Genomic DNA, 21,951 nt, shown 5'->3' with positions numbered 1-21,951 from the left:
CCAAACGCTGATCAACTCCCAGTCATGCTTGGGGCCCTTCCCCCAGCTCCCAGCCAGCACAGTGCGGCTGCTTCGCGACTCAGACTCCAACAGCACCTCTCCTGCCCTCTACTTCCTTCAGTGTCAATCCTTGACTGTTTTTCCTCCTGTGCCACACCCACCTAGGGTAGAGCTGCAGGAGGCACCATCGGTCCTCTGCTATGTCCCGGCTCCATGCTTGTGCCCGAATTGTGTAGAAGAGACAAGTACGGCGACATAGTTGCTCCCGGAACAGTGGCCAGAAAGTGGGCTTGGGGCCCAGTACCTCCACACCCCGAACCCGAGTGTCGATGCCACCCTGCAACATACATACACAGACTTGTCACCTCAGCTACCTCACCAGAGCTGCTATATACTTCAAGGGCAAGCTCCACACCCCGAATTCCCAAGAGTTTCCTGGGGTTCAACAGGTCTCCAGACTGTCTCCAACCTGGCCAAGGAAGAACCCTTGCCACTGTCCTGGCTTGACGCAGTGGGAGAACCTGCCCACTCTGGAGACCCTGTACTTCCTCCCTGCCCCACCTGCTGGCAACGCTTTATTCGGATCTGGATGACGGGCCAGAAGCGGCTCAGGTTCTCCAGCAGGATCACTCGGCTGGCGGAGGGCATCACGTTCACCTGACAGGGCAGGAGAGAGGAAGCAGAGAGCCACTAAAGAGATGAAGCTGCGGCTGGTGGGGGGGCCTCAGCAATTACAAACACAGACGGGTCTTGCAGGGGACTTGAGCTTAGTTTCCAGCAGCCATGTTGCATGTTGTGTGGCTTATGACCACCCGTAACTTTAGTTCTCAGGAGCCGACGCCCTCTTTTGGTCTCTAAGAGTACATGTGCTCACACACACACAGACGTACAAATAAAGTAGAAGAGAAAGAAGCAGAGTTGCAAGAGCTGCTGACAGCAGGCAAGACCCACGAGGCCCGTGTTCTTACTTGCACACTGAGCCCAGGCACACTCCAAGTGAGGGGAGCCCTTCCCAGAGGAACTGGGAGAGTCAGTCCCCAGAGACGGGGTCTTCCCCACAGGCTTTGTGAAAAATGGAAGGACACAGTACAGGGGAGGTACAAGGGTCCCCACCGTGTTGAGTTCAGTGTTGATGCAGCTGACACTGTCACCCCCGAACACCACCACCCTGGCCGGCATGTAGCTTGAATCCTCGCTGGCCACAAGCAGGGTCAGCTGCCTGAGAGAAGAGAGAGAAGTCAGTGTAACCGAAGGCCACGTCATCTCACCACTTCCTCCTCTGGCTCCTGTTACCTGCCTTCCCTAGACCCTCAGCATTCCCCCGTTATATGTCTTCAAAGTGGTTTTATTTAACCCTAAGATTCAACAACAAATCGATGCCATGCTGCGCATGTAACAGACATCGCTATGTCATGACCAGCAGGTTCTCAAGGCAAACACGACAACATGGGACAATCATCCATCCACAGAAGCCCACCCCTTTCTATTTGTCCCCACGTTAGAAATGGGCCACATCCCTGGTTTCCTCACCAACCAATAGCAAATCCTGTGGACTCTACATCTTAGGATCTCAATCTATTCTGCCCTTTCAGCCCCTCTTCTTCTTCCTCCTCTTCTTTTTCCTCTTCCTCCTTCTTCTTTTCCTCCTCCTCCATCTCCTTTTTTTTTTTTTTTTAAATACAGGGCTTCTCTGTGTCGCCTTGGCTGTCCTGGACTCACTTTGTAGACCAGGCTGGCCTTGAACTCACAACGATCCGCCTGCTTCTGCCTCCCGAGTGCTGGGATTACAGGCATGCGTCACCGCGCCCGGCCAGCCTGTCATCTTAACTGAACACACTGAGCACTTCTCAGCTATTCCACACATAGCCTCTAACTTCTGTTATGCTGGCCTCCAACCCAAATCTTCATCATCACCTAAGTACCAACTAAAAAACCAAAAAAACTGGTTTCTTCATTTCTTAAAATCCTTGGATGACTCCCCAAGTTTCAGAACAAAATTCAAAGTTCCTGGCTCACAAAACCCTACGACCTGCACCTGCCTGCTCTTCCTGCTTCACCCCTGTCACTGTGATGCACCCTGCATTCCACCTAACCAATATCTAAACCATCCAACACAGCACCACGCCTCGCCCGGTCTGCACACTGCGTCTCCGCCTGAAATGTCATTGAGTTCTCTTTAGCTAATTTCATTCCAACTCCAGCTCAGTCAACACCTGGAAGAACGCCTTCTCTGACCCTCATTGGTCCCAGAATCCTTTCTTGTGGCCCTCAAAACAGGCTCTTCCTCTTCATGTTGACCTGAATAGCTTTGGCTGGGTTAAAGAGAGCCTTCTACCTCAGCTTCCCAAGGTGTGGGCCAACAGCCATGTCACTGGCCCTGGACCATGATGCTTTCTCTTTATGTTGTTTTATTTCTCTGCTTCCTGTTTTATTTCCCTCTGAAGACAGGGTATCAGTATGGAGCCCAGGCTTGAACTCTTGATCCTCCTGCCTCAGCTTCCTGATTCTCCTGATTGACTTGCTGGCCTGGCTCCCCAACTAGACTGCAGATTCCTGGGCCTTGCAGTGTGCTTGGCATTCCTGACACTGAGCAAACACCCATGGGAAGAGTGGGTAAGTGAGCTGCAATCTCTGAGCACAAGACGGAGATCTGCGTGTGTATTAGGGTACCAGTGATGGGGTTCAGACAGTGAGAGGCCTACATGGCACAGCGAAGACAAGCCAGCGCTTTCACTGCACAAAACAAGCTTGAAATGTCCAAGGGCAGAGTTGACTAACGGCATTGTGGAATGGTGCTTTGGGGACATATATTGGCGCACAGTAGAATATCTGTGTGTGCACACATGCAAACAATTGGGTTCACACCTAATAAGAACACCACGGTGCATGTGCAGGGTGATAGAGTGGGACCCAGTGCTGCCGTTGGACTCCCAGTAGGTCTTGGGGTTGCGGTCCGTGAGCTTGCTGGCCCGGTGTGGGTTGGAGGACACCTCCACCTTCTCCCAGCACTTGTCCTCCTTCACTTCCACACTGGAGCCTGGGGACAAGAGGGATGGGGTGGGTGACAACACGGTCAGAGACAAGGAAAGGGCCTGGGGAGTGGGAGGGGGAGCAGAAGAGGGCACTAACCCTGGCAGAGATGCCTGAGGAGCACATCAAAGAAGGGGATATTGATGGGTTGGTGGGTTCGTCTGTGGTCTTCAATCTGGCCCAGCACCATCTGCAGCAGCCGGAACACGGGCAGGGAGAGCGTGCAGGGGAACCGGTGGAGACATGCACAGAGAAAAGGAGGTCAAGAGGGCACTCAACCCTTTCTCACCGAATTCTGACAGGACCACGTGGGAGAAAGGCTCTGCCACACAGGGATCCCCAAGACGGACACCAGAAGGCCCCATCCCTTGCTTCTGGTTTTCTTTTCTCAGCTCTACACCCACCAGCCCCTCCTCACCTGAATGCAGCCAGCCAGGATGCTTGAGGTGAGCTTGCTGTAGAGCTGCGCGTACTTCTCACACTCCGTCACCAGGTGGCGAAGCTCGGAGGCCAGCAGGAGCTGAGCAGAAGGCTTGTCCAGGACCTTGGAGAGGGCCTCTTTGGCTCCCAGGCAGCAAAGCAGCACTGCGTAGTCTTTATGCATCAGAGCCAGGCGGTGCAGGAAGCACGTCAGCTCCTGAACAGTCTGAGCCCACAGCCGCATGGAGGAGTTTCCAAGAAGGAAAAGACAGAGCATGTAAGGCCAAGGGCTAGGTCCGCTGAAGAAGGAGTGGCAAGACGGAGAGCGTCTGCAAGGCCAGGGGAAGGATCAGGGAGAACAGCATACTGAGGCGCTGGGACTACAGAGCTTGGGTCGGTTCACAGGCTTCTCTCTTCCCGCCAGTACCAAACTATGCCAAGAGCTGGCCTTTGTCTGATGTCACCCCATAGTGTACAAACCCTGGCTGGTAGACAGTAAAGCCTGTCTGGGTTGGCCTTTCTCTCCTTCCTCTCTACACCACAGTGCCCTCAGACCTGCAGACCTATAAGGAGCTGCTGAGCCCAGAGTCTCACCAAGCAGGTGGTGCCCCAACTGCTGCCTTCCCTCCTCCAAGCCCTGTCAGGGATCTGGTACCTCAGAGTCACTGCTGGGACCACTCAGGCAGTTGAGGCAGGGCTCCAAGACCTCATGCCAGGGGAGGACCATCGCCTCAGGAGAGTCCAGCAGTCGGGTCATGACTCTGGGGAGGAGGGGAGGGAAGCAAATAAAGCTCCCGCAGTCTCTTAGCCCCTCTGCTCCATGCCTGGGCCAACCCTACCTTACCTGAGTACCATGAGCAGCAGAGTTCTGTTGGGCCCAGGGGCATCTAGAGTCCGCAGCAAGAGGAGGAAAGGCTGGCTTTCCTGCTGGAGGCGCTTGAGGAGGGGCCTCATGGCATCCCGAGGGCTGCCTTCATGGCACAGCACACGCTCCAAGTCCAAGAAGAGTTCTGCTGATGGGTCCCCCACCAGGGACCGGATGAGTGACTCGGGAGACCCATCCTGGCTCTGGGTGCTTGAGGTCTCCAGGGCTGCAGGCCAGACACACCAGAGGAAAATGTACACAAGAAGCACCTTACAAGTTAGTCAAACCAAGACATGGGGCATCCCAGAAAGCTACCCCCAAACTTCCTTCCCACACTGAGGATGCCTATGCCATAGTTTATCAAAGGATAAGACTTTTTTTTTTCTGGTCCCCAATGTAGACCTGACTATACTTGAAAAAAGCTCAGTATAAGGAACATTGCTGAGTTAAACAGAATACGTTTCAAAGCTCAGCTATGTTTTGCTACCAGATGCTAGCTATATAAACAGCACTGTTATGGCATCTCCAACCCGCTTCATCTGGAGGCTTTAGATGCACAGTCACATGTTGCTTATTCCAGCATCCATATGTCTGGGTTTTCACCTATTTTTTAAAACACAAAGGCTTCCTTATGGCATCAACAGTCCTCTTGACCAAGAAGTTCTGCTCAAGATCTAAGCCAGCTTGGTGATGCACACTGAAGCAAGAAGATCTTGAGTTCAAGGTCAGCCTGGGCTACATGACCTCATTCGCGTTACTTCCCTGAAAAACACTCTAGCTTGAGCACTGAGGTTCCGTTCACTTCCTGAGGATCTCTGTGTTCTTCAGGTGGGGACCAGACTGTAACCCTTGACCTCTGCTCCTGGCGTGGCACACACCGCGCCCCCCCCCCCCCATGGTACCTGCTCGCTCAGGGCTTCCCCGAGGCTCTGAGTAGCGATTGAGGAGCATCATGAGGACGGTGCGTGTGGTGGGCATCGGCTCTGTGCCCGGTGCCACCCCCGAGTGCCTAAACAAGGTGTCTCTCAACTCCTGGGTTATAATCTGGTCTCCCAGAGTGTGGTGGTTGCACAAAAGCAGGTTGAGTAGAAGCAGGCCGTTTCTGACTGCAGAGGAGCACCTAGGAGGAAGGTGGTGACCCAAGAAGGGGACAGTGAATGTGACAGAGGCAGGGAAACAGGTGCAGCTGGGTTGGGAGGGGTGCTTCCATGGCCCCTCTGAGGAAGAATTCCCGGCCATCTGACCTCGGGCCACTCCTCCCAATCCCATGAAGGAAAATCAGTTTTTCTGCCTTCCCTGGGAACCCCCTATGTCAGCCACTTGGTCTCTCTTCCAGTGATACTCCGAGAGGGCCACTAGTGTTTACTCAAAGGGACAAGAAAAGTACAATTTCTGCTGAGCACATGAGCCTGAGTGGGGAGTGACTGGGGCACAGCAAGGACCTAGAGTCTGGTGGGTAGCGGCTGACCCCTCAGTGTTGAGCATCAGGGTCACAGCAGCAGACACGCTGAGGAGCAAGCTCTCGGCGCCTGGGCGGGTAGCAGAGTCAATGCTGGCAAAGATCTCTCTGGTCATCTGGGTATCAAACAAAGGTTGGATGGGATCTCGGCTGGTAACAAAAATGGGGATCTCTGAGGAATTGACAATGGCTAGCATCTTTAGTGCCTGAAAGAAGAATGCAAAAGCAGAGTTACGGGTGGACGGAGCCAACACAAGGACTGTAGCAGAGTACTTGTCCATCGTGGGCAAGGCCCAAGATTCAGTCCCCAGCGCTGCCCCAAAGGGCAGTAGGAAGCCACTGCCATCATCTAGACCTCAAACTCTGGAGCAACTGTTGGCCAACAGGCAGCATGAAAAATGGAAATGGAGCAGATGGTGAAGGCACATGAGGGGAGGGGAAGAGATGGATAGGAGGGGAAGGGAGGGAAGAGAAGGGGATGAGGTAAGACAAGAGGGAAAGTGAAGAGGAAAAAGAAAGGAAGCAAAGGGGCTGGAGAGATGGCTCAGAGGTTGAGAGCACTGACTGCTCTTCCAGAGGTCCTGAGTTCAATTCCCAGCAACCACATGGTGGCTCACAACCATCTATAATGAGATCTGGTGCCCTCTTCTGGCACACATGTGGGCAGATTACTGTATAAATAAATAATAAATAAATAAATTAAAAAAAAAAAAAAAAAAGAAAGGAAGCAAAGAGGAGGACGCACAGACAATAACTGCGAAGAGGGCAGGCCCTACAGGCTGCTTCTCTCTCCCTGCCCCTACGCTCCCAACACCAAGGCTCCCGAGTGAGCATGCCACCCTTTCCGCATCTTGATGAAGGCTACTGCCCTCTCACACCCTGCAGCTATTTTCTGAGGCCTTCCTTGAAGTCACCCCCACCTTACTTGACCACTCCTTCCTTTGCACAGCCGCCGCTCCTGAGCCCTAGTGCACTAGCATCCTGGCACTCCTCCCACTTCCCATATTTCTCTGCCTGGTCCTCAAGTACAGTCCTTTGGCTCCTGTCTCACCTCCCTTCCTAGGCAACCTCATCTCCTCCCGTGGACACCAATACTTCCAAACTACATCCCTACATCCCCTAGCCTTGGCCAGTGTCTATGTAGCCCTTCTGTTAAACTGTCTCAGTAGCACAGCAGTCAGAATTACAGGAAATGTACTTATAATTGGAATTTTATTTTTAGGGATTTTCAAGACTGGGTATCTCTGTGTAGCGTTGGCTGGACTCCCTCTGTAGACCAGGCTGGCCTCAAACTCAGAGCAATCCGCCTGCCTCTGCCTCCTAAGTGCTGGAATTAAAGGCATGCGCCATTGTGCCTGGCTGTGATGTGGAGTCTTATTTGCTGGTATTACAGAGGCAAAAAATGAACAACAAACATTACACCTTGGAGGTGGGTGTCTCTACTGTAAGGGCTATCTCTCTGAAAGAAAAGCCCAGGGAACAGACTGTTCTACAAGCAACATTTGGGACAGTTCAGGAGACCCAGACCCTCCAAGCACGGCTTTCTCCTTTGATTACCCCAGTCTACCCCAAGTAGCTGCATTCTATAGACTTCAAGCTAGAAATAAGACACAGTGAAGTCTGTTCTGAGCAAGATTGCAATTTTAGGATAGATGCTGTATTTTCTGGTCACGCAATTTGAGAGCATCGGAAAATATTTTTGCATATTGGTGGCCTAGACAACGTCTAGCTACTCCTGAAAGGAGCAGAGCCCAAGTGACCCCATAAAGGACCGTGCCCTGGCCCTCCTGGGTTTGTCCACTCTGGATGAGGCTTACTTGTCCCCTTCAGGGACACGGGGCTATATACAGCCAAATGCCCACCCCACGCTGGCAGAAAGCACTCTGTCATGAGTGCTTAGGAGACCAGTCTTTGGCATGCTCTCCTTCCCTGCTGTCTCACCAAAGTGGCAGAGCAATGGCAGTGTTGACTTTGCTGTACTCAGATCCAGTGAGGGATTATTGCTGAGCATGGGGATCACTCAGTGTAAAAAAAAAAAAAAAAAAAAAAAAAAACAAGTCTGCCACATCTAGGGTGTTAGTCTTTGGCCTATACCTACCTGTGCTTTCAAGTGAGGGACGCTCAACAGACCTAAAAACTAAACTCCTGCCTTCTCCTCAAGCTGCCTGTTCATGTAATATGCTCCCAGTTAGCAGCCGCCTTATGCACCCTGCCATTTCATTTTAACCCAGTATCCGTGGCGGTTTGAATCTGAACAGCCCCCACAGGCTAATGAATGTGAGTGGCATGATTAGGAGGCGTGGCCCTGTTGGAGTGGGTGTGGCCCTGTTAGAGGAAGTGTGTCACTGTTGGGGCAGGCTTTGAGGTCTTATGTTCAAGCTCCGCCCACTGTCGCACACAGTCTCCTGTGCCTGCGCTCCAGCACCACAGCCCGCTTGTGCACTGCCATGCTTCCCGCCATGATGATAATGTACTAAATCTTTGAAACGGTAAGCCAGGCCCAATTCAGTGTTTTCAAAGGAAAATATTGAGAGTTATTGTGCTCACGGTGTCCCTTCACATCAACAGAACCCTAACTAAGATAGTAACTCCCTTTCTTTCTAACTTATTTGTTTGTGGAGAGGGGTGTGGAGATAAAAGGACAACTTTCAAGGGTCAAACCTCTCCTTTCACCATGTGGATTCCAGGCTTGGAAGCAAGCACCTTTACCCACTGAACTGCTCACTAGCTCCTGAGTACCATTCTATTTTCCTCCAGCCGTGCACTCAAGTTCCAACACCACCCACATCACTTTTTTTTTTTTTTTTTGAGACAGGGCCCTGGCTGTCCTGGACTCTCTTTGTAGACCAGGCTGGCCTCAAACTCACAGAGATCCACCTACTCTGCCCCCAAAGTGCTGGGACTAAAGGTGTGTGTGCCACCCTGCTGCCCCCGCGCCCCAGATCACATTCTTAAAGCTATCTGTGTCTTTCCACATCAATATCCACAACTTGGTCTGAATACATATAGTAGCTCTTCAAGGTCAGAGGTCATCCTACTTACCTGTTACTCATCACTATGCCCCACCCACCTGGTACACTCACCGCCAGTCCCGCCTGCTGCACCAAAACAGATGTCTTATATTCCTGCATGCAAATCAGCACAGCGTAGATGCCACCCTCCCTGGCAAAGAGTGGACCCCACTTATGCTTGGTCGTGAGCAGATACAGGAGACGCAGGGCCAGCACCACCACCATCTTCTCTCCCACCTGGTTAGTGAGCAATTCCACCAGCGTCTTCACTAGCTTCTCTCTGAGAAGAGAAAAAACACTGGGACGCCACAGCCCAAGGAAGCTTGCCTAACCTTCCAGACATGATGCCAACTAACTCCCTGACTGCCTCCATCCATCAAGATCCAGGGTGCTCTCCTTCCCCAGCCTGTGCTCCTGGCTTTAGTCTCACTCCTGACCCCTCCCTTTCACAGTCTAACTGCCTCATGCTTCCTGTAATATGGAAGAGAAAACAGCAGGCAGATTCAGGAAGAGGGGTCAGTATGTAAGAACAGTCAAGCAATGTCTAGAAAAGATAATGCTAGCTTTGCTCCTAGTTAGCCAAATATCACCAAAAGTGTATAGCTGAAAGTCTGAGACAAATACAGGGGAGCCTAAGAGACGAGGAAAGGACAAAAGAAGTCAGGGTGGATCTCATGCAGTGAGCAAGGGTGGACCACTGAAAACGGATAGTGGATCTGGGAATGGTGGCTCATGCTGTAAGCCCCGCATTTGGGAGGGGGAGACAGGAGAACTGCCAAGAATTCAAAGGCATCCTTAAACCCTGTGTGGCACCCTGCCTCCAAAAGTTAAAAAGCCAAAAAGTGACATAAAATAAAATCCTCCAAACAAACAGCGAGCCCATCCTCTGAGCGCTGTAGCTCAGAGAGAGCACGTGCTTGGCGTGTGTGAAGCCTTGGTTCAGCCCCCAACATCAAAGAGAGACATCTTGCTGTCCACTTGAAAAACAGTAGAGGTTACATTTACAAAAATAAATTTCCAGTCAAATTTGAATATGTGTGTGTGTGTGTGTGTGTGTGTGTGTGTGTGTGTGTGTGTGTGTGTATATATATATATATATATATATATATATATATATATATATATATATATATGGTGTTTTCAGAAAAAACAACAGTTTTCCAGGAGCAGGGTGGCTCAGTGGTGAAGCGCCTGCTCTACAGACATCAAGACTTGACTCTAGGTCTCCAGAGCCCTCATGAGAAAGCTGGGAACCTGGGAGGCAGAGGCGGGAGGGCCCTGGGGCTGGGGGCTGCTCAGCAGGCCTAGCCAGATCGGAGAGCTCTGGATTCAGTGAGAGGCTCTGTCTCAAAAGATAAGACAAAAAGAGGTTGAGGAAGACGGCCAACATTCGCCCAGTGCACAGCCTCCTTGCGCACAACCCCACACACAAGTGTACAAACACGCCAAAAAGCTATACATTTTCTAACCCTGCAATAGATGGACTCTTTTTTTTAAAGATTTTATTTTTATTTTTGTGTCTGTGTACAAAGGCCAGGAGAGGGCATTAAATGCCCTGGAGCTGGAGTTTACAGGACGGTGTGAGCATCCTGCTGTGGGTGCTGTGGATTAAATGGCGTCCCCACTAGAGCAGTGTATATTAAACTGCTGAGCCACCTCGCCAGCCCAAGAATGGACTTTCTTAATAGGACAGACAGAAAATTTTAGAAGCTATAAGAAGTTGAAAACTATAGAAACCTAAAAACTTTGCCTCCAGTGCTGAGAGTAATGGCGTCTCCACTGCCTCTATTTACACCAAGTGTTTATTCTCTTGTGATCACAAAAATGAACACAAAAAGTGAATGTGATTTTTAAAAAATACACAGACAATGGGCTGGAGAGATGGCTCAGAGGTTAAGAGCACTGGCTGTTCTTCCAAAGGTCCTGAGTTTAATTCCCAGCAACCACATGGTGGCTCACAACCATCTGTGGGAAGATCTGCTGACCTCTTCTGGTGTGCAGGCACCACATGCGGGCAGAGTACTGAATATATAATAAATAAATAAATAAATAAATAAAAAATACACAAACAAAATGTTTTGAACACAGATATCAAAATAATGTAATAATGCCTTTAAATCTATAAGAAAAAAAGGAAATAGCTCAATGAAAGTGGGAAAAAAAGATATTTATGAAAGCAGAAACATGACAAATACATACAAATGTGCGTAACATCATCAGGACTAAGAAATTAACACAGACAGGCCCTGTGTATAAAGAACCTGCTACCGCTGGGCGTCGTGGCACATGCCTTTAATCCCAGCACTCAGGAGGCAGAAGCAGGCAGATCACTGTGAGTTTGAGGCCAGGCTGGTCTACATAAGTGAGTCTACGACAGCCAAGGATGCACAGAGAAACCCTGTCTCTTGAAACAACTCCAAAAAGACACCTGCTACCAAGCCCAATGACCTACATTTGATACCCAGAAGACACATGGTGGAAAACGAAGAACCAGCTTGCTCAAGTCTTCCTTTGGCCTCCACATACATGCCACAACACATGTGCACCCACACGCACGCGCACACACACACACACACACACACACACACACACACACCTTTATCAATGTGTCAATCTGATCCATTAAAAAGCAGTGCTGTGCTGGTCAAGGTAAGGGAAATGGAGACAAGAGAGCAGTGTACTTGAACTGGGCCGCAGCATATAACAGTTCCACACATCGGTGAAAATAGTACACAGCTCTGTGAAGACTGACATCGAAAAGTCCCCTAAGAGACACTGAGTGGGAACACAGAAACGCCACAAAAGAGTGTGACCCTAGATGCTAAAACACATATTACATGCCATTTCCACCCAAATAATAACACTTTAAAAATTTTTTTGAAAATAGGGTTTCTCAGCATAATAGCACTGGCTGTGCTAGAGTTTACTCAATAGACCAGGCTGGCCTCAAATTCACAGAGATCCTCCTGCCTCTGCCTCCTCAGTGCTGGGATTAAAGGTGTGTGACACCATGCCAGGCCTGCATCAGGTTTTTTGTTTGTTTGTTTGGTTGGTTTTGTTTTGTTTTTCAAGACAGGGTTTCTCTGTGTAGCCTTGGCTGTCCTGGACTCACTTTGTAGACCAGGCTGGCCTCAAATTCACAGCGATCTGCCTGCCTCTGTCTCCCAAGTGCTGGGATTAAAGGCGTGCGCCACCACCCCCGGCTCAGGTTTCTATAATACTATAAATGTTATAATGTGTCTCTTGTCTGTAGATAGATACATGTAAGGTGCAAGCAACTTTGGAGGCCAGAAAAGGGCACCAGATCCTCTGACACCGTAGTGACCGGTGTTGGTGAGCTGCCTCACATGGGTGCTGGGAATGAAACTCAGGTTCTCTGCAACTACAGCCAAGGGCTCCTAACCACTGAGCCATCTCTCTCGTCCCTCCACATCAATTACGCATTCAGTCCATCAGTGCTCTGAGTGTTACATCCAACAGCAGCAATAGAAAGGGTCTCAGATTTTTTTTCCTTTTTTTTTTTGTTGTTGTTGTTTGTTTGTTTTTCCAAGACAGGATTTCTCTATGTAGCCTTGACTATCCTGAACTCGCTTTGTAGACCAGAGACCAGGCTGGACTTGAACTCACAGCGATCCGCCTGCCTCTGCCTCCCAAGCTTTGATCCAGGATTGTAGGCCCTTTTAGAGCGTATAGGGCTGCCTCCCTCTGCTCCTTTCTCTTTCTAGCTAACCCACTCTAATTTATTTTCTTTCTTTCCAGACTGACCTCAAATTTGCTTCAGACTTCTGCATTATGCGATTATAGACACGTATGAACCACCCCAGTGAGGCTTTTACTTTTTATTTATTTATTTTTTATTTATTTTTATTTTTGGTTTTTCGAGACAGGGTTTCTCTGTGTAGCCCTGGCTGGCCTGGACTCACTTTGTAGACCTGGCTGGCCTCGAACTCACAGCGATCTGCCTGCCTCTGCCTCCCAAGTGCTGGGATTAAAGGCCACCACCTGGCTCATCCAATATTCTTTATAAAAGCAGCTGTTTTAAAAATGATATCATGCATGTATAATAAAGAAAACATAAACGTTTAAAAATAGAAAGAAGTAAGGACAGAAGAAAAAGAGGTGAAAAAAATTTAGACAAGGTCTGTGCAGCCCATGATCCTCCTGAGGGCTAGGATTAGGCATGCACCGCCACACTGGCTTTAAAAAATATTTTAAAGAAAAAGCACTAGAGCCAAAAGGAACTAGATTTGGGTCCTGGCTCTGCTATCTGTAGAGCTCTGAGCAAATTACTAAAATCCTCAGTTTTCTCATGCAAGCTATAATGCTAACATTACTAATAATACTGGATTAATGGCATCATTGTTTCTGTGGCGGTAGACAGACTTAGTGAAGCCATGCACGAGAATTCTCAGGAGTGCTCAAAGAGCACTGCATCAGCCAGCCTCCTGCCCCCCTGCTCCTCTGCCCGCCTCCCTCTTCCCTCCACCCGCAACCTTTCTAGTTCTTGATCCCATTGCTCTTTCCCTCCTTTCGCCATCCTTACTGGTTGCAGTTTCAACCCAAACTCTTCCCTCTGCAATATGCTAACCTCAACGGTCTGTCAGGACGGACCAGAGGGTGGTCCCGCTCAGTGACTTCCTCCACAGCCTGGGAGAGGGCGCTGAGGCCCGAGAGCTGCAGGCTTGTGTCCAGGCTGGAGATCTGCACAGTGGCCAGGACCGCTGCCACATGCTGATCCAGGGAGCTGCGTGGACCAGGACCCCGCAAGGCTCTGGCCATTTCTGTAATTAGTGAGGGAAAGGCAGTGGCTATAACAGCTGTTCCTTTAAGCTGCAAGTTTGTAAAAGTCAAGCCCAGTCATGTTATCTAGCAACGGTATTCACTACTGTAGCTCAGCATTTACACACTCAAGACGGAAATATCTGTGAAACAGACTCTTCCATAAGGCTGAAGAAAGTGTGGCTATCAGTCAGATACAGTCAAGCTCACAGGGAGAGACACTCGGGTGCTTTCAAGGCTTTCTCCTACGAAGGGCCCTTCCTCCATGGTTTCCCCTTCACTCTGCCCACTCCTACTGGGCCCTGCAGCCAATCTCCTAGGCCTGGCCACACATGACCAGGGCTCCCCTGGCCTGACCACTGCCATCTCGCACAGGGAGCCCTGGGTAGTCATTTTGGTATCAGGGTGACCCATCTCCTTCCTCCTAGACACCGAGGCTACTTACTCAGTCCTGATGGGAGTTTTGGGGGCCTACCTCTCCTTTCTGTTCCCTATTGTCGAGGTAGGGAGACAGCCTTACCAACCTCACCAGACCTCACCACTCAATGCAACTTCAGGGGTGTTCCTCTCACCCGTGCTTTTTTAGTGGTGCCAACCTGCCCGGTCCCTTGTTGGGACGAGATCTTCTGGGCAGTCTGGGAGCCTCTAGTTCCTTTGCTCCCCCCATTCATTTGGCCCTAAGCTCGGCAGCAGCACCCCCCCACACACACTCCTCCTAGCCATCCGACCTACTGGTTCCAAAACATCACTTCCCTCCCAGAACCCAACTTACCAGAAGCTGCCTCCTGTGTTTCAGGGGGCAGGGCCATCCCCTCTGTCACCAGAAGCTGATTAAACAGCTGGGAATCACTCTGTGCTTTGGGGGACTCCGCCTTTGCACCACCAGGCTCTGCCTCTGCCTTTGGAGGTACAGCCTTTGCCTTGTAGGGCTCTTCTTCCTCTGAGAAGCTGGCAGCTGACTTTAGCTCCTCCTCTGCCTCTGGGGTACTGGAGTGACTTCGTGATGAGGGCAAGCTGCAAAGTTCCTCAGGTAGGAGGCCATACTTGGTGTAGATGTGGGAGCTGAGCAGGTCACAGAGGTTGCTGCCCTCCAAGCGGTTACTGAGGACCTGCAGGACACCCTCAGCCATCTCTGTAGGCACAGAGATCTCACCCAGGGCCTTCTCACCCGCGGCCTGTCAATACAAAGAGTATCCTTTTCAGGGACAGACACAAAGCTCCTAGAAACAGTCATGGAAGAGTCACCCCTGCCTTCTGCTCCTATCTTCTTCCTACTAGACCCTCAAAGCATGCCTCCTCCAAAGACTTCAGCCACTAGCTCCTCCTTCTAAGTGACATCCCACAGTTAGACCTTCCCCTGGAGCACGCATGCTCAGCCCAGACAGCGCAGGCCTCTGCTACCTTATCCAGTTTCTCACGTAGATTCTGCAAAATTGGCTGCTGCTCACACAAGTCCAACTTCTTGATGAAGAAAAGCAGCTCCCACCACTCTGCCTGCGTCAGGTGCCCTGCCTCCTCATTCTTCAGGGGCTCAGGCTGGAGGTACGGCAGCGAGTAGAGGCCATACGCGGGCTTCCAGTCCCAGGAGGGAACCGCTGCTGAGGATGTAGCGATATGTCAGTTTCTGAACCCTCGGGAGCAGCCTCCACTCGGAAACATGCTATCCACGGCCTCGCTCGGGCTCACCTGTGTCTAGGACGGTTGGCCCTGCTCTCTTCTCAGCAGCTACTGAAGCTGAATCCCCAGGCCCCAGGATCTCCAGCATGTGCCAGTGTACCCAGTAGGTGCGGCCAGTTGACTGCCAGAAGACCTGGTGGCCAGAAGAGGAGAGAGGACGCAGCCCCCTGAGCTCTAGGCCTGACCACAACTGGCTAGGCCTTGACAGATCTCAATAGAGCTAAAGGCTTCCTGCCAATACGGGGAGTGAGAGGCCGTGCCTTCCTTCCCACCTGCATGGTCTCTACTCGCACACAACACAGCATCTTCTGCTGACAGCAATGGAGGGATCTCGGTGCATCACTCGTGCCTCCTGGGTACCAGTCCTCATGACCTCACAGCCCACCTACCCCACCAAATTTTCTCTGACGTCTAAATTTGAACCTTCTCATGTATTGATTCTTTTTAATAACCACTCCACAACTGAGGTTTTTTTTTTTCTTTTTGGTTTTTTGAGACAGGGTTTCTCTTGTAGTCCTGGCTGTCCTGGACTCACTTTGTAGAACAGGCTGGCCTGGAACTCACACAGATCTGCCTGTCTCTGCCTTCCGAGTGCTGGGGTTAAAGGTGTGCGCCACCACAGCCAGCTTCTTTCTTTCTTCATCATCATCATCATCATCATCACTATACTGGAAGATGATGATGATGATGATTGTGCATCTCTGGCTGGACATCCCATGTAGACCAGATTGGCCTCAGAGCCACAGAGATCCGCCAGCTTCTCCCTCTTGAGTGCTAGGCTTAAAGCTATGCCACTATGTCTGGCTCTCCTTTCTTTCTTTCTGTTAATGAAACAAAGTCTCATGTATCCAAGGCTAGACTCAAGCTTGCTATGTAGCCAAGGATGACTGTGAACTTCCAATCCTCCTGCCTCTACCTGTCCAGTGCTGAGACTGCAAACTTGTAACAGCTTTCTGTACCCAGTTTTCTGTGATGCTGCAGGTCAAACCCAGGCCATCATATATGCTAGGCAAGCTTTCTATCACCCGAGTTACATCCTCAGGGCACCCCTGGGGGGTTTTCTCCTTGGGTGGCATATCAGAACCTCCTAGCTACCCCACCGCCACCACAGAATGAATCTTTAGTGTTCCCCCACTGGCTGACCCCACCTGCACAGGGGGCACGCCACTGTTGCTCTGCTGGAACTCGCCCTCGTCCCCAGCACTGATCTCCTCGTAATCATCCAGGAGCCGAACTCGCATGCCGGGCTGCACTGTCTGCTGAACATATTCACCATAACCACTCCGGCTGGAAAATTCTGAGCGGTGGCGGAAAGCCCGCCCTGGCTTCTTGGGAAGAGTGACGATGGTGGGCGGTAACAGGGGAGGGCCTGAAATGCAGGGCTGAAAGATGGACCGGGCTGGCCGAGGCGGTAAAGAGCCCTGTTCACTGAGGTTCCGGACCCAGCCCATGCTCCGCACTAGCTCTGAAATGAGGTTGCCCACTGCCATGCTGAACTCCAGCTCCCGGTGTCCCCGGCTCTTTTCCTTCGTGAGACTTGGAGAGCTTTGCTCCTCAGGCCCCGGCTCTGGACTGTTGTCCAGCTGGTCCAGCAGAGAAGTGACACAAAGGTAGCGCTTCACCAGGGAGAACAGCAGCTTGCCGGGGATCTGGAAGATACAAGCCTTAGGTTAAGTCCCTCTCCGCCTGGCTCTGTCCTCTGCCCCTCAGTGTCTTCCTCTATAGACAAATGTGAGGACCTCGCTCCTAGGCCTGTATTTATCAGAGCTGTCTAAGAAACAGAAAGGATTTTTTTTTTTTTTTTAAATATGAGCCATGTGTGGTGGCTCACACCTTTATCCCAGCACTCAGGGAGGCAGAGGCAGGTGGATCGCTGTGAGTTTGAGACCAGCCTGGTCTACAAAGGGAGTCCAGGACAGCCAAGGCTAACACAGAGAAACCCTGTCTCAAAAAAAAAAAAAAAAAAAAAAAAAAAAAAAACCAAAAAGGAAAAAGAAAGAAAAAAAAAAAAAAAAGAAAAAGAAAAAAGAAACTCTAAATGGAAGATGTTGAGATGGGGTCATGAAGTATAGTGAGAATTTTGTAATTTTGGTTTCTTTAAAAAACACACAGAAATATTATGGAAATATATTTTTGTTTTAATCCCAGATGTGGGAATAAGAGGCTGAGCAGGTGACTATGATTTTGCCAGCTGTAGACTGTTTCTGCAAGTTTGTAACTTTTGGAATTCTGAGAACTTTTCAGAGGGTATATAAATGCTAGGGGTCCCAAGAAGTGGAGTTGCTGTTGTTGTTGTTGCTGTTGTTGTTGCTGTTGGTTGGTTGATGATTGGATGCTGTGTGTCAAGTAGTTGCATCAGGTGAGGGGAACAAAAAAACAAAAAACAAGACCCCCAAGGGGTCTGGAGAGATGGCTCAGAGGTTAAGAGCACAGGCTGCTCTTCCAGAGGACCCAGGTTCAATTCCCAGCAACCACATGGCAGCTCACACCTGTCTGTGACTCCAGTTCCAGGGGATCTGACATGCTCACACAGATATACATGCAGGCAAAACACCAATGCACATTAAAAAAAAAAAAAAATGAGGGGTCATCAAGGGGCTGGAGAGATAGATGGCTCAGCTGCTCTTCCAGAGGTCCTGAGTTCAATTCCCAACAACCAAATGGTGGCTTACAACCATCCGTAATGTGATCTAATGCCCTCTTGTGACATGCAGGTGTATATGCAGATAGAACACTCATATACATAAAATAAATAAATAAAAAGATCATCAGAGAGAGAGAGAGAGAGAGAGAGAAAGAGAGAAGAAGAAGAAGAAGAAGAAGAAGAAGAAGAAGAAGAAGAAGAAGAAGAAGAAGAAGAAGAAATTAGACGTCCTGAGATTAAAGATCAAACCTGCCCGAGGAACTCGATGCCCCAAATCAGAAGGAAGTCGTCTAATGATAACTGTTCCCCCTTTCCCTTCTGTCCTTGTGTCCCTCCTCTCTAGCTCAGGGAGAAGAGAAGAAAAAGGAACCCACAAGGTAGCAAAAAATCGGCTACAATGAGCCTTTACTTTGGGTCTCCAGGCTGCTCAGGTGCTTCCCCACAGCCCTGAATTCTAGCTTGAGACATTGTGCTACGTAGCCAGCAGTGCTCCTGTACAGCTGCTGCTGTGGTACCTGAGGAAGATGGGCGCCCTCAAAGGCCATGCAGTGCTCCTCCGTGGACGTGGTCTCTGCGAACAGCTCCAGTAAGGTGCATCGACCATCAAAGTCCATGTGCTGCTCGATGCCGTCTTGCTGGCTCAGCGACAGGAGGACGTGAGCCCGACTCCCTGAAAGCCATATCCAGGTCCCATCTTTTCCTCAGTTCCCAGAACCTTCTCTAGGCTTCTCAGCTGCTAACCCACAGTCCTGAGTCACACACAGCTTTTAATCTTCTCTGGGACTGAGACCCAAAGCAAGAAATAAACTTTACATGTAGCCTAGCACAAATACATACACACCCAGAGCTGAAACATAACATCGTGTGGCCATAGTTACAATTACTAAGTTCTATGCACTGAGATATATATAGTATTTGTTTGTTTTGTTTGCTTTCTCAAGACAGGGTCTCACTGTATGGCTCTGGTTGTCCTAGATCTCATGTAGACCAGGCTGGCCTTGAACTCACAGAGCTCTACCTGTCTCTGCCTCCTGAGGGCTGGGATTACAAGCATACACTGCTATGCCCAACTGTGTACGGATATTTTAATTTGCTTTTAAAGTTGGCTGTAACCCTCTGCATACTAATTTCACAACCAACAGATATACATCTCAAATATTTGACAGATGCAAATATGCCTGCTTTATTCTCTGAGGGATAAACCCTGTGCTCTTTTGTCCTGTGTGTACCATTAATCACTCAGCATCTCTGGTTCTTTTACCATGAGTTGTTCCTGTTAAGTAATGGTTGGCAATTCTCTGCTCTTTTCTTATTCCTTGTGGCCCCATTCTCTCTAGTGCTTCCCCCCAACCCACCACCCCCGATCTCTTACCAGCATCATGGGCTGCCAGCGCCTGCAGCATCTTGCCTGCACTCCTGCGGATCTGAGGCTCAGGGTTGCACAGCATTTGCATAAGCAAATCAAGGGCTCCCGTCTCCCTGAAGACTCCGGTGAGAGGCCCGATGCTGGCGTAGGCACTGAGCACATGGATGGTGTGAAGCACGGCAGCCGTCAGGCTTGACGTCCCACCTTCTGCCAGCTGCCTGGCAGCCCTGCACACCAGTGCCCGCACATCGGCCTCCATCTCTGCCATCGCCAATTCATCCAGGCCGCCTGGGTCTCGAGGGAAGCTTCCCAACTCTCCAGCAGGTTCATACTGAGGCCCTTTAGCTAGTGTTCGCTCCCGTAATAGCATGGGGCAGTTGGCATAGACCTCTGGAGCTGACAGCCACATGAGGAGGTGCTCCGTCTTGTCTTCCTCTATGCCCACTTTGCTCTCTTCCCCACACTTGTGGACACTCCATCGGATCAGGTATTCAGGATGTCCATCATGCCCAGGCCTCTGCCGAATGAGTTCCTCAGGGTATGCCTGCAGCCGGGGCCCCAAGGGCACCACAAGGTCCCCTGCACATCGCTCTCCTACCATCCTGCTCTTCTAGGATACACAAGGAGAAAGGCAGGCAGTTTGTGAAAGAGGAAATGACTACACAGAATGTGATAGTATCTTGCAGCATAAATGAGGTAGGTGGTGATGGGTGGGCTGTGTGATACAATTTAGAGCATAAGCAGAAAAGACAGAGAGTAGGCCAGAATAAACAAGTAGTTATGGTTATATAAGGTATGTACTATAGGAGAGAAGAATGGAGTGAAAAGAGCAAGGAGACAACATAAAAACATTTCCGGTAGGGCTAGAACTCAAAAGCAATGTACTTCTCTAGTGTGTGAGAGGCCCTGAGTTTAGCCCCTAGCACTGGGGTGGGGGTGGAGGACTGCTAATGAGATGGCTCGGGAGTTAGGAGCATTTGCTGCTCAACAAGAGGACCCAGGGTCAGTACCCAGCACCCACATGGCAGCTCAAGACCATCTATAACTCCAATTCCAAGGTTCCGACGCCCTCTTCTGGCCTCCAAGGGTTTTGCATATACATACACGCAGGGAAAACACTCATGCATATAAAAATAAATCTTTTATACATATATATATATAGACACACACACATACATACACACATATACATAAAAGCTGGGCAAGGAGGCATACACCTGTAATCCTAGAACTTGGAGGGGCAGAGGCAGGCAAATCTCTGGGAGTTCGAGGCCAGCCTGGTCTACAAAGCAAGTCCAGGCCAGCCAAGGCTACACAGCGAAACCCTATCTGGAAAAACCAAAATTATATTTGTTGCCTGTGCGCTTGTCTGTGAACCGCTCGCATGCCTGATGCCCTTGGAGCCATAAGAAGGCCTTAGATGTCGTGGAACTGGAGTTCCAGATGGATGGACGCCTGCACTATGTGGGTGGCGGGGAGGGAATCCAAGGCTTCGTGGATGCTAGGCGAGCACTGGGCCTACATCCCCAGTCCCACAAATATCTTTCTTTTTTCTTTACTTTTCTTTTTTTCTTTCTCTCTCTCTCTCTCTCTTTTTTTTTTGGGGGGGGGGCGGGTTTGTTTGTTTGTTTGTTTGGTTGGTTGGTTGGTTTCTTTCCTGAGACAGGGTTTCTCTGTGCAGCCTTGGCTGTCTTGGACTCCCTTAGTAGAATTCACAGCGATCCACCTGCCTCTACCTCCCGAGTGCTGGGATTAAAGATGTGTGCCACCACACCCGGTTCATAAATCTCTTTCATAAAGGCTATGAATTTAAGCCTGGTGTGCTGGCACTTGCCTGTCTATAATCTTGATATTCAGGAATCTGAGGTAAAAAGAATCACAAATTCCAAGGCTAGGCTGTGCTACACAGGAAGTTCCAGGCCAACCTCAACTACACAGAGAGACTGTCTTAAGAAAAAAAAAACAAAACAAAAAGAAAGAAAGAGAAACCAAAACTGAACATCCTCAAGCAAATAAACTGCTCAGTAAACAATGTATTACAACATAACCTAATACTATTCTTGGATGGGGACAGTTGCTTGCAGGCATCAATAAGAAAGACTATTAAGGCAGAATATTATAAAGTGATGAGAGAAAGGGTTGTGTGGTTTGCAGCAATGCAATGGAGAAAGTAAAAATAGGCATCTCCTAGACAAAGAGACCGATCAGGGCAGGCGTTATGTCAGGATAGAAGACAAGCGGGAGGAAGAGTCAAATACTGTGAACCTCCATGGGGCTGGGGCCCGCTTAGCATGGAAGGAAGGCTTGGAGATAACCATTGATGCCGTAATGGCTGTTGATTAACACCGGGCCAAGTCAAACCATCCCCTAGGCCTGGGGATGGAAGGGGGGGGGGGTGGGGGTTAGGGAGAGAGCGGACGGGGGCGGCAGCGCCATAGGGAGGGTCTAGACCAGAAGCTGTAAATGGAGGCGTGAAGGTGATGCCTGCCTGCGGGGACTGAGAACAGAAAGCATCACGATCGCATCCACAGTAGACTCCAGAGAGAGACTGCGGAGCAGGTCCAACACCACGCTGGGAATGGCTTGGTGGGCGGGGTGAGGATGGCGAGGCGCTGTCGCGAGCTGAGTGGGCAAGCGGACCCGACTTCCCTCTCTAGTCCGAGAGGAAGGGATGAGGGACGTGGAAGGGGCTGAGGAAGG

General features: G+C 50.1%; 1 protein-coding gene across 1 annotated transcript in view; it reads right to left on the bottom strand.

Annotated features, from left to right (window-relative positions):
• Cul9 (cullin 9) overlaps positions 1-19,991 on the bottom strand; it is a 39,059-nt gene extending 19,068 nt beyond the window's left edge. Inside the window, 18 exon segments of the mRNA XM_051152879.1 lie at positions 162-337; positions 562-657; positions 1,114-1,219; positions 2,866-3,037; positions 3,130-3,220; positions 3,449-3,676; positions 4,106-4,211; positions 4,295-4,541; positions 5,218-5,435; positions 5,784-5,980; positions 8,858-9,065; positions 13,374-13,566; positions 14,337-14,739; positions 14,966-15,159; positions 15,251-15,374; positions 16,390-16,890; positions 18,401-18,555; positions 19,258-19,991. Of these exon segments, the coding sequence (XP_051008836.1) occupies positions 162-337; positions 562-657; positions 1,114-1,219; positions 2,866-3,037; positions 3,130-3,220; positions 3,449-3,676; positions 4,106-4,211; positions 4,295-4,541; positions 5,218-5,435; positions 5,784-5,980; positions 8,858-9,065; positions 13,374-13,566; positions 14,337-14,739; positions 14,966-15,159; positions 15,251-15,374; positions 16,390-16,890; positions 18,401-18,555; positions 19,258-19,852 (4,010 nt within the window). The 5' untranslated portion in view covers positions 19,853-19,991.
• Between the last annotated feature and the right edge of the window lie 1,960 nt (positions 19,992-21,951).

Source organism: Acomys russatus, chromosome 11 (genome assembly GCF_903995435.1).
Source record: "Acomys russatus chromosome 11, mAcoRus1.1, whole genome shotgun sequence".
Classification (NCBI taxonomy): Eukaryota; Metazoa; Chordata; class Mammalia; order Rodentia; family Muridae; genus Acomys; species Acomys russatus.
This window is presented reverse-complemented; position numbering and strand designations above follow the sequence as displayed.